A 12,957-nucleotide genomic window follows, 5' to 3' on the forward strand; every position below is an offset into this window, starting at 1 on the left:
TATACACATAAAAATAATCAAGTTATAGACTTAAGATTTATGTACTTTACCGTAAATAACTTATACCTAAATAAAAAAAAGAACAAATCACCTTGCCACCAGCATTCTGAAGTTGTTTATGCAAAGACATCACTTCTTGTTTTAAAGCCTCCTTTTCCTGCTGAGTCACTCGTAGGTCAGATTTAACCCAGGACATTTGCAGGTTTACATTCTGCAGAGTGTCTTCTAAATTCTGAACCTGTATCATGAGAACGATCTTTTACCACTACACAAACTCTCGTGGTCTCATCTCTAGCATGTTCAGCAATGAGTAAGGACAAGAGAACTTTCAGGTCCCTTTGTTTCTCTTTACTAAATCCAGGTTTCTTGTCAGTAGCTTAGTGGAAACTCAGGATAGTACGTATATTTATAGGATGTGAAATTATATATAGGACAATGTTGAGCTATGCCTGGAGCAAGGTACTACTGAGAGTTATCTGGTAGATTACTAAATGGTATCTTACAGAACCAATGGGTGCCAACTGGCATCACAAATGATGGTTTCACTAAATTTTGTAGAAATTATGTTTTAGCCTGTGATGTTGGATTGTAAAGGACCCTCTTAGTTGAAAATAAAAATATATATTTGTAGAATCCTATTCTAGGCTAGGCATGGTGGCTCACACCTGGAATCCCGGCACTTGAGAAGTCCAAGACAGGAGGATCGCTTGAGCCAAGGAGTTTGAAACTAGCCTGGGCAAGATGGCAAGGCCCCCATCTCTACAAAAAATAAAAAATTAGCCGAGTGTGGTGGTGTGTGCCTATAGTCCCAGCTACCTAGAAGGCTGAGGTGGTAGAATCCCTTGTGCCCCAGAGTTTGAGGCGGCAGTGAGTGGTGATCCAGCCTGGGCTACACAGGGAGACCTCACCTCTTAAAGAAGAATCCTATTCTATGCTAATGTCTCATATAAATTCCAATTTAAAAAATTTATAAATGGAATGTTGATATATATCTTTAAAACAGGGCACAAACCTGCCTTAGATATCCCGTTTATAAATTAGGAAGAAGCAGTCATTTTTATGCACTATTCTCGAGACTTCATAATTAATAAACTTTGAGGGAAATATTATTTTGCTACAATATATTTGAAATATTATTTAAATAATTTCGTCACACCATATTTACTTTTTTTCTTGAGATGGAGTCTTGCTCTGTTGTCCAGGCTGCGATGTACTAGCGTGATCTCCGCTCACCACAGCCTCTGCCTCCTGGGTTCAAGCTATTCTCCTGCCTCAGCCTTCTGAATAGCTGGGACTACAGGCACATGCTACCACATTCAGCTTTTTTTTTTTTTTTTTTTTTTTTTTTTTTTTAATTTTTAGTAGAGATGGGGTTTCACCATGTTGGCTGGTATGGTCTCGAATTCCTGACCTCAAGCATCTGCCCACCTTGGCCTCCCAAAGTGCTGGGATTACAGGTGTGAGCCACCACGCCTTGCCATGCTATAAATACACATCAAATATTGGTCAAATTGAATCATTTGGAACCCTCTTATGCTACTTCCACCTGGAACATTCTTTTTACTGGGATTTCTGTTGGAAGATCTAGGAGAATACCAACTGAAGATGAAACAAGAATTGTCCACGTACCTTTTCCTGAGAAGCCACCAGCTGTGACTTTAAGCTCGCACTTTGATGTTCCCACGATTTCTGTTCCTGCTTCATCGTTGCGATTCTCTGCTCTAAAAGGCTTGATTTTGCCAACTGTTTCAGGAAGGGAAAAGAGGTAAAAGGGAATTTTTGCAACATTATCTAGCCTTAATTTATATGCCTGCACTTACATTGTCAAGAACAAGAACCATCTATTTATGTGGGGGAACAGGGCAAGGTCAAAGAAGGAGATGGTCTTCCTGGCTCCTTGTTATACTTCTAATTTTGAGGAGTTGCTTCTTTTGGAAATTTCCTATTTTTCTTTCCTACTGCCTCATGTTTTGAGGGTGGAAGATGGTAAGCTGGAAGGCAATTAAAAATCTCAAGAGCATACCATAAGAAGAAAATACAGAATACCTATTGAGGCAGGTGGGGGGGGAAGGCAGTGTTTTTGGATCTGCTAAAGATAAAATAGAAACTGCCTATGAAATTGATCTCAGATTATTAAACCCATAATTTATAACAAAATAGCAGTATGAAGTTGCACTGTGATACGATGATGAGACAGGCCAGGTGCGGTGGCTCACATCTGTAATCCCAGCACTTTGGGAGGCCAAGACCGGTGAATCACAAGGTCAAGAGTTGAAGATCATCCTGGCCAACATGGTGAAACCCTGCCTCTACTAAAAATACAAAAATTAGCTGGGCATGGTGGTGCACACCTGTAATTCCAGCTACTCAGGAGGCTGAGGCAGGAGAATTGCTTGAACCAGGACCTGGGAGGCAAAGGTTGCAGTGAGCCAAGATCACGCCACTGTACTCCAGCCTGGGCTACAGAATGAGACTCTGCCTCACCAAAAAAAAAAAAAAAAAAGGAATTTTATATTATTGAGTTTAATTAGTAAACAACTAATTTAGACTTTATCACAGTCTTGGCTGCAGGAAATCTAGCGTCAGGGAATGCCACAGATGCTGCTCCAGGAGACTCCTGGAACAACGGACTAACACGGGAGGCCCCTGTGCCACTGTCCACAGAGAAAGGCTCATTACGGTGCACATTCTGTATGATGATGGCAAAGTTCTACTATGTTTACTACCTTATCAACACAGCTATTTAATTCCTCACTTAGAGCTTCCTTTTCTTTCAGCAGTTTTTCATTGTAGCTTAGAACACTCGAGATTTTTTGCTGGAAGTCAGAGAGATCAGGACATCTGTGCAGCTGTAAGAGATAAACAAATGAGTCCTTCCATCACATCTCCTGGCTGGGTAAGTACAAAGGGGTATTTCTAAATAAGGCATTTTTACAGCTGCTGCTATTTGCCTATCTGTAGGTATTTCAGAAGACATAAACTCTAGCAGACTATAGTAAACTTCAAATATTCTCTTCTGGCTTCTCTCTGTTCCCCAGTTGACTGCGGAAATGTCTGCTTAGGTAGACTCAACCAGACAGACATTGTTAAATAATGATCCCAGCTCTCCATTTTACCTTCAGGGCAAAATAACATACTGCCATTCTGTCATCAATTTAACACATGTAGCATATTATATTTTCCTCATGCTTTTTAACTAGAAAGATATTTTCCAAAAAATCTCATTCAAGATTATAGAATTGGGCTAGTTGGGGTGGCTCACACTCATAATTCCAGCACTTTGGGAGGCTGAGGCGGGCGGATCACTTGACATCAGGAGTTTGAGATCAGCCTGGTGAACATGGTGAAACCCTGTCTCTATTAAAAATACAAAAATTAGCCAGGTGTGGTGGTGTGCACCTGTAATCCCAGCTACTTGGGAGTCTGAGGCAGGAGAATCACTCAAGCCTGGGAGGCTGAGGCTACAGTGAGCCGAGATGACTGTACTCCAGCCTGATGACAGAAACTCTGTCTTGAAAGAAAAAAAAAAAAAAAAGACTGTAATTGGCATGAACTGAACCGCATACAAGGTGACACCCAAAGGCAAGTTTAAAGCTAAAATTGTATTTTTCAGCTTGTTCCCTGTGCTCTTCCTTTCAGAAGATGCCTATGCTGGCTGGCCAGTAAAATGTTGTTGGTGTGGACACACTGGCTTTTCCTCTCCATTTTATCAAATCAAGAGAAACCAAAGAGTGTTCTTACTGCTCTTCCACATCAATGCTGGTACTAGTCTCATTTTGGGCTGGATAATTCTTTGTCGGGGGTTGTGGGGCATTCTGGGCATTGTAGGATGTTTCACAGCATCTCTTGCTTTACTCACAAGATGCCAGTAACCACTCCCGCAGCTCCCAGTTGTGAAAATAAATAATGTGCCCAGAAACTGATAAATATTCTGAGGCAGGAGAGCATTCCTCAACCCCTCACCCTGTTGAGAACCCATGCTTTAAAGAGGCTGTTTCTTACACTTTTTAACTCTTTCCCATAGTTTATAAGTTTGTAACTTTCCTCTGTTTTCACCTGGCTTTTCAATTCTTTATTATCATTATGATTTCACAACCATCTTTTCTGCTTCGTGAACCTGAAGTTCTTTTACATTTAGCTGTAGGAATAGTAAGACAAAACAGACTTTCAGGGTTGAATCTTGTCTTCAACTGGCAACAAATCCAGCATACCTTACAAATCTGAACAAGTCAGAAGAATATAGGAAAATTTATTTTCAAGTACCTGGGCACTGGTTTAAGAAAGGACTTTCTACTTTAACCACTGCCTTGCCTTCCCACCCTCCAGACACCCAGAAAGCTTCATGCCACTTGGGATGTCTGTAGACTGTTTCCTTTCAGTGCAATAAATAACATGTAAAAGTGCTTTGTGAACTGTGAATCATGCTGTCATACAGAGTAGCACATGCCTCCTGGGTCCATGTTGTTTAACAGCAATGATGGGCTGACACTGCCCTCTTATTGGGATCCAAAAGGGTCCCGGTACCTGATGAAACAACTTTCTACCAAAGGCAGACCAGGCTATTTCTACATCACACTATTTATACCGCCTCTGGTTTTTTTTTTAAAGCAATAAAAAGGTGTTGAAGGATGTCCTCCTCATGTTGTTTTTCTCCTAGCTCCGCTCCTTTCCTTCTGTTCTGTAGCTTAGCAAAGCCACAAAGCACACATTGCCAACACTATGAATTTGAAATCAATCATTATCATCCCAAAGGCTTTCAAAAAGTCAAGGAAAAAAGGATTCTCGATTTAATCAGGATAAAGTTGGTAGTAATAGCCTTGAAATAGCTCACCACACCACAGAAAGGCCCTATGAGTCTTAACTTCTGTTATGTTTATATGGGACAGACAGCTTCTCAAGTCACAGCAGAACAAATGTATTCTGCATAGCAGCAGTTGACTTGAAAACATTCTTAGAAAGCACCTGTTGAGTAACAGTACAGTACTAGGCATTATGAAAGACTTAATAGTCTTGCTATTAAGAAAGCAAGACTCATAGGGGTCAATCAGATCAACAGTAATATCAGGTGGTACAGACTGAATGTTTCTGCATTCAGGGAAGGACAACTTTGTGCTTACAGGCTGAAGAGACAGATGTAAGAAAGACAATTTTATAAGATATGAGTGCCATAATAATCTGATGCTGAAGCAAACAAATAAAATGGAACAACTAAATCTTCCTACTATAAACCAGGATTGTTCCAATGGAAAGATTCCTGTAAATACTGAAAATTAAAACGGGACAATGTTTAGGACACAATTTTTTTTATCCAACAATGCATTTCTCCATGAGAGGGCATAATTTTTAAGGTGAGACCTCTTTCCTATTTTCATATTTAAAACTAAGCCTTTTTTGTTTCTTTTTTTGAGGCAGAGGGTTCTCTGGCCCAGGCTGGAGTGCAGTGGCACAACAGTGTGATCTCGGCTCACTGAAGGCTTGACTTCCCGAGCTCAGGTGATCCTTCCACCTCAGCCTCCTGAGTAGGTGGGACTACAGGTGCACGCCATCACAGCCAGCTAATTTTTTTTTTTTTTTGTAGAGATAGGCTTTTGTCCTGTTGCCCAGGCTGGTCTCGAATCCCTGGCCACAGGTAATCTGTCCACCTTGGCCTTCCAAAGTACTGGGATTAAAGGCATGGGCCACTGTGCCTGGCCTAAAGTTTTAAGCCTTTGTTTGAAACTTTGAAATAGGCTTCTGAAGGCCAAATTCTTAAGTGAGACTGCATGCCATCATGCTCTAGAACTGATGCCTCATACTTGTTACAGAAAAAGGGAGAAGGACCAGCTTCATCAATGTCTCACAAATCAATGTGAACAGAATTAGAAAAGTTCCAAGCAAAACAGTATCCCTCCTTTTAGACAAACATATGTTACTTTATAACCTGGCTAGGTGAAAGCAGAACAATAATTTCTTAAACTGAAGTGGTTGGGATTCATTTATGATAACAGAGTTTTAGAGTGGGCCAGGTGCAGTGGCTCACGCCTGAAATCCCAGCATCTTGGGGGGCTGAGGTGGGTGGATTGCTTGAGCCCAGGAGTTTGAGACCAGCCTGGCCAACATGGCAAAACCCCGCCTCTACTAAAAATATGAAAGTTAGCTGGACATGGTGGCGGGCACATGTAATACCAGCTACGTGAGAGGCTGAGGCATGAGAACTGCTTGAGCCCGGGAGATGGAGGTTGCAGTGAGCCAAGATCACGCTACTGGACTCCAGCCTGGGCAACAGAGGGAAGAAGGATACTGTCTCAAAAACAAAAAAAAAAAAAAAAAAAGACTTCAGTGCGTACAACATGCATAAGTTACCTAACTAGAACGACACATGGATAATTAGCAATAGCCTTTATGAATAGGCTTTTGCACTTCAGGTCCTCAACTTTGCCAAGCAGTGGGTCCTCAGCTACCAAGTTAGTTGACAGGACTCAATACAAAGGACAACTGGTGGCTAGAAACACCAGCCCACCAGGGGCCCTCCAGGTACATACTGTTCTGTGAACCCCCGTAAGCTGCACACAGCCTCACCTGTTTGATTTTCTCCAGTTCATCTTTGAGAAGGAGGTTTTCCTGTTCCACAATATGGGTCTGTATTTTGACTTCAGAGAGTTCTGCCTCTAGAGAAGACACTAAAGTGGAGGACTAAGAGAAAAATCAAAAAGTCAAATAATAGACATATACGTTTAGCCTGGGGCAACTTACTAGGTTCACAAAAAGCCATATTAAAGAAGCAATAGTATGAACTCAATGACACACTGTTTTATGACCATTTTTTATCCTTATATGTAAAAGACTTTCCACTTAAATGGCATGAATATGATTTCCAAGGTAGGTTTTGCATGTTTCTCCTCTGTAAAATTACTGTCTTTTTCTTGGGGGAGTTACTTTGAGACTACAAATCCTGTTTCTCCTCAAACTTCTGCTTATTAATTTTAACATCTATCAATGCATGTTGTCTACAACTGTTATTACTGGGGTGTTTACCTAATGATGATTTTCTATTTTCTTTTTTTCTTCATTTATTAATTGGAATTCCATTATAAGAAAGGTTTTCCCCCCTGCTTATTTAATTTTTTTACATCAATATGGACTCGTTTATTTATTCAGTTATTTTGGGAGGGAGACAAGGTCTCACTCTATTGCCAAGGCTGAAGTGCAGTGGTGTAATCTTGGCTCACTGCAGCCCTGACCTCCTGGGCTCAAGCAATTCTCCCATCTCAGCCTCCGGAATAGCTGGAACTATAGAGTCATGCCACCATGCCCCACTAATTTTTATTTTGGTATTTTTTTGTAAAGATGGGGTTTCACCATGTTGGCCAGGCTGGTCTTGCACTTGTGGGCTCAAGTGATCCACCTGCCTTGGCCTTCCAAAGTGCTACGACTACAGGCATGAGCCACTATCCCTGGCTGATACTTATTGTAGTCTATATTTACTTGATAATTATTTTATTCTATACTATCATTTATTTTGTTGATCAAATTGTTCCAGCTTTGGCATTAGGAGCCCCTTCGACTAGGGGCGTGTGCCATTTTGACATGCCTTATCTTTTTTTTTTTTATAATACTTTTTTCTTCTGGCCCCATGAGATGTTCCAGGCTTATCCTATATTTTCTCTGCCCCAGCCCTAGAATCAATCATTTTTCCAGGGAACCCTGGTTCCTTTTATAGGAGAATGGTGCTTAGCAACCAAGATCTGGGCACTCCATGCATAGACACACATCTATGTTTCTGTATCTATCTAGCTTTGTATGTATATTAGAAACCATGAGTTTATATAAATACCTCAGATCTCAATCTAGCATCAGAGGGTTCATCTTAGCATTTCTCATTGCTCCACTGGCCACTTCTTCTCCAACAGTGAGAAATCTAGTTCTTAGTGCTTACAACATATTTAATTATTTGTTCAATTTTCGTAATACATACAGTAGTTTCGAATTACTAACCCATACCTCTCATGAGAATCCTGTTTACTGACAAGATTATCATAGCACGTAGTTACAGTTCGTCTTGTCTTTAGCCCAGATAGTATCCAGTCAAGATAATAATTTCTGAATTACTTAATTGTTTTCTTCCCCAGTGTAGTTATATTATCCATTTATAATACAGTTAGGCTCATCTGTTCACGCATGTGTTCCCTTTGGGTTTCTTCCCCCACCAGTACATATTGATTGGTTTTACTTGTGCATTTATTTTGAGGTAAGTGAAGAGTATGTGAAACATTACTATGGTTCTAAGAGTCAGAGCGATATGAAAAGATAAACTCAGAGAAGCGTCACTGACTTCCTTGTCCCTTCTAGCACATTCTCATTTCTCTGTTCCATCCCTTTCCCACCCTCCCTCTTTAGTTTCTGGTTTATCATTCTTGTGTTTCTTTTGCACAAATGAGCGGACATGAATTTTAAATATCACTTTCTTACATGCACAAAGGCATTCTATACTTTTTTGCACTTTTTCACTTAACAGTCTGTCTTGGAAATCATTTCATATAACTATGGATTTCTTTTTCTCCTTTTTCTTTAACAGCTGCACAGTACTACTTCATGGTATGGACATACCACATTTATTCACCTACTCTCCCACATATCAGCATCTAGGTTGTTTCCACAGCTTTGCAAATATAAACAGTGCTGCAGTGAGTAACCCTCTGCATGTGAGTTTTCATATTGTTGGGGTGGTATCTTTTGGGCAGATTCCTAAAAGTGAGATTTCCAGAGCAAAATCTAGGTACATATGTAATTTTGTTAGGTATTGTCAAATATACCTGCAAAAAGGCAGTATCAGTTTGCATTCTCCCAGCAAAGTCTGAAAGTGTGTGCTTCCCCACAGCCTTGCCAACAGAGTATGCTGTCATATTTTAAAATTGCTGCCAGTCTAATAGGTGAGAAATCATGTAAGTGCTGTTTGAATTTGCATGTCTCTAATTGAGTGATTATGAACATTTTTCCATAGGTTTGAGGGTCATTTTAATAATTTTATTATTTAGAGATAGGATCTCACCCAGGCTGGAGTATAGTGGTGCAACCTCAAGCTCCTGGGCTCAAAGGATCCTCCTGCCTCAGCTTCCTGAGTAGCTAGGACCACAGGTGTGTGCCACTATGCCCAGCCAATTTTTAAACTCTTTGTAGAGACGGAGTATTGCTATGTTGTCCAGGCTGGTCTTGAACTCCTAGGCTCAAGCTGTTCTCCTGCCTTGGCCTCCCAAAATGCTGGGATTACAGGTGTGAGCCTCCACACCTGGCCCATTTTTATATTTTTTATGTGATTTATTTGTTGGTATGTTTTTCTCATTTTGCTATCAGATTTTTGGTCCCATGTCCCTCCATTTCTAAGAGCTTTTTACTGTTAGGGATTAGGCCTTCTCACTGTGGTATGTGTTGTGAATATTTTCTCCTAGTTTGTCAGCTGTCTTCTGACTTTATGATTTTTTTGCCATGCAAAATTTTTTTAAAATATCAATTTTTTTATTGCCTCTGATTTTTGAGTTAAATAGCCTTTCTTTACACCAGTGTTAAAGAAAAATTCACCCCTATTTTCTTTAAGTATTTGTATAGTTTTACTTTTTATATTTCACCTCCTAATCCAATTGAAGTTTATTCTTGTGTGTGGAATGAAATATGGGTCTAATTTTATCCATTTTCAAATGTCTACCCAGTCGTTCAGGCACCATTAATTAAAAAGTCCACCTTTACCCCAGTGGTTTGAAAAGGAACTTTGCTGTATACTACGTTTCTATTTGTATTTGGGACTAATTCTAGCCTTTCTATTCCACTTACCTACTTTTCACGCACCAGGACCATACTGTTTTAATTACTAAGACTTTATGTTTGAGGAAGTTTTTAACACAAGGATTTCTTCTATTTCTTGGGATTTCCTCAAAAAAAAAAAAAAAAAAAAAAGCTGTCGGGTGGCTACAGACCATACCTGCACTTGACAACGCTCCAGTTCTTCTTTCAGATTAAACTTCTCTTGTTCCCATTCCTCCAATGTACTGCTTTCTGGCTCTTTTTCCTTCTGGCATTGCATTTCTGTTAGACGTTGATTAAGTTCTTGCAGTTTTTCCTGATTTTGAGAGTTCTTTTGGCTAAGTTCTGTATTTTCCAAATCCAACTGCTGGTTTTTTATTTTTAATTCTGAAATCTAATTAAAATTGAAATAAGTTTTTAAAACTTGTTACCCTACTTGTGCTAAAAAAAAAAAAATTGGAGACATAATTGTCTTTTCTGTCTATGCAAATTTTAAAATATACATATTTCATAACAAATAATACACACTCATTATTACAAATCCAATCAATTCAGAAGTATATGAAGAAATGAGATACTCAGTCTACTCCACAGGGGAGCCCAATTGCCCACAGCTGGATATGTATCCCTCCAGATCATTTTCTGCGCATATACAGAACTCATACATACATACAGATTCTTTTCTTCTCTTTAGTTTGGACAGCTTGCTTTTTCTTCTTATAGTATCTTAAAGACTCTTTCCAGGCTGGGCACGGTGGCTCACACCTGTAATCCCAGCACTTTGGGAGGCCAAGGCAAGCAGATCACCTGAGGTCAGGAGTTTGAGACCAACCTGACCAATATGATGAAACCCCGTCTCTACTAAAAATATAAAAATTGGCCAGGGGTGGTGGCATGCGCTTGTAATCCTAGCTACTCAGAAGGGTGAAACAAAAGAATCACTTGAACCCAGGAGGCAGAGGTTGCAGTAAGTCAATATCATGCCATTGCACTCCAGCCTGGGCAACAAGAGTGAAACTGTCTTAAAAAAAAAAAAAAAAACAGACTCTTTCCAAGTCAGTGTGTTCAGCAAACATCACAGCTCTGTTTTTTATTGGCTATAGGATATTCCATGTGAGATATTCCATAATGAATTTATCCATTCCCACATAGATAGACATAAAGGTTTTTTTTTTTTTTTTTTTTTAAAAAAAAAAAACATTATTTCTTGTAAATAGATCTTTTAGAAAATCTATTTATACATAGTAGCATTCTGTATTTAGAACTTTTTAGAAGTAGGATTGCTGGGTTAGAAGGTGTGTGTGTGTGTGTGTGTGTGTGTGTGTGTGTGTGTGTGTGTGTGCACGTGCGCGCACATTACTGTTTCAACAGATATCTCCAATATGTCTTCCTCACAGTGCTACCGCCTTATAATCCTAACAACAATGTATGGGCACACTCATTTCCTCACATCCTTTTAAATACTAGATGATATCAATCTTTACTTTTTGCAAATTCAATAGGTTAAAAAAAGAAACATTTAATTTCTACTTCTCTAATCACTAATAAGGCTAACCCTTTTTTGTATCCTTTTGTTCTGTGACTTGAGCATTCACATAGATTGCCTATATTTCAACTGGGTTTTCCCACTTATTTGTAAGAGTCCAAAATACATTTTGGATGTTAACACATTGTCTATTTGAAGTGCTGAAAATACTCTTTCCCAATATGTCCTTGTCTTTTTACTGCTTCAGACAGATTCTTACACGGCCTTCCCTTTTTTATAACTACATGTTGTAGGATTATACAAATTGAGCACTGAATGGCACCAGCTATCTGAATAAATTGTAATTCTGAGAAATGATATGCTGATTAGTTGGCATTCTGTATATGTGAAATTCTGTCCTTAAGTTTCTGCTTTCAATCATGGTGAGGAAAAAGGGCTAACATTAACTGAAACTGCACAAGGGCTAGAGCTAGTATTTCATAGGTATGGTTTTGGAGGTACCACCTCCTTAACCTTGCTGATTATAAAGCTTTATTAAGCACTTAGGGTCTAGAATAATATATACATTACTTAATATAAAATAGGAAGCTAGTTTAGAGTCAGTATAAGGTAAGTTTCCATTTTCAAATTCAGAATTTACAACCTTACTGTCATTAGCTATATGCTATTCATTAGCGTGCGCTGTCAATTTACAAATTTCAAAAAAAGGGAAAATTTTGGAATCAAAAAACATTGATAAATATTAAGTATTTCCTTACCTGTTTCTTTAACTTTTCAACCATCATCTGAGCTGCAGCATTTTCTTGTTTTACAGTTTCTGTTTTTTGCCTAAAGGGATGATGAAAATAAAATTCAATGGCAAGCCTTTAAAAGTTGATTAAAAGAATTTCAGTCTTTGCAAAAATGTCCTAGGAAAATGTAAGTATATGTCTTACCACATTTCTTCCTGAGATCCATTTAATTTCTCTAATTTCAGGTTAGAAACGCTATCTTCTTCACTTAAAGTAGTAATTTCATTTCTCAAAATAGAATTTTCCTCTTGAAGCTTTTCAGATTCATATCTGAAGCACAGAGATTTAAAAAAATAGTTACAAGGCAGTCATCTGGCATCTTTGGAAAATAGTTCCTAGTAACTTCCAAAAGGATGAGTAAACCATGCCAATTATAAAGAAAAGTCTAAATTAGTAGTCTCTTAGTACTTGGAAATCAAGTTATGACATATTGACACATTTCTTTTGGGAAGAATTTCACTAAACGATGTTAGAGAAGTGTAGCTAAAAAAAAACCTTAAGCCTGGAGAAATGAATCGAGACTCAGTGCTCATTCTGGTTGCTGATTTTTCTCAATGGCAAGCGTACTGCTTTGAGCAAATGACTTCATTTATCTCAGTCTCAAGTCCTGCTGGTTCTGACTACACATAAGCCACGTTACAAAGCTGTATTAGCTTAGTTTTAGGCCCCTGGGTACCTAGAGAAAGAAAATTCTCTATGTAAATCAAAGGGCCAAAATGAAATACGTACACTGTTTACTTTGTGATTTTATTCATCTCATTATATTCTGATTTTTAGGACTAAAAATGGTCTGAAGAAGAAGAAAGACTACATTCAGAATTAAATTATTTCAGAGAAATTTCAGACATGCTGTAATAGTTTACAAGGTGTTTTTTTTTTTTTTTTTTTTTTTTTTTTTTTTTTTTT

General features: G+C 38.7%; 1 protein-coding gene across 18 annotated transcripts in view; it reads right to left on the reverse strand.

Moving 5' to 3' along the window:
• Positions 1-12,957, reverse strand: part of NIN (ninein) — a 108,202-nt gene that overhangs the window by 20,221 nt on the left and 75,024 nt on the right. For 16 of the 18 annotated variants that reach the window (XR_004258611.1, XR_004258610.1, XR_004258612.1 and 13 more), the window contains 7 exons: positions 12,196-12,321; positions 12,019-12,088; positions 9,953-10,168; positions 6,559-6,672; positions 2,727-2,849; positions 1,630-1,743; positions 92-238 (listed from right to left, as the gene is read on the reverse strand). Coding sequence is in view for 15 of the 18 variants with exons in the window: in XM_032244564.1 (XP_032100455.1) it covers positions 92-238; positions 1,630-1,743; positions 2,727-2,849; positions 6,559-6,672; positions 9,953-10,168; positions 12,019-12,088; positions 12,196-12,321 (910 nt within the window). In the remaining 3 variants the exon portion in view is untranslated. The remainder of the gene's footprint in view (positions 1-91; positions 239-1,629; positions 1,744-2,726; positions 2,850-6,558; positions 6,673-9,952; positions 10,169-12,018; positions 12,089-12,195; positions 12,322-12,957) is intronic. The other 2 variants (XM_032244568.1, XM_032244567.1) reach the window with 2 other exon arrangements.

The sequence above is a fragment of the Sapajus apella genome, unplaced genomic scaffold (assembly GCF_009761245.1).
Source record: "Sapajus apella isolate SASKATOON/1434 unplaced genomic scaffold, GSC_monkey_1.0 scaffold55, whole genome shotgun sequence".
NCBI lineage: Eukaryota > Metazoa > Chordata > Mammalia > Primates > Cebidae > Sapajus > Sapajus apella.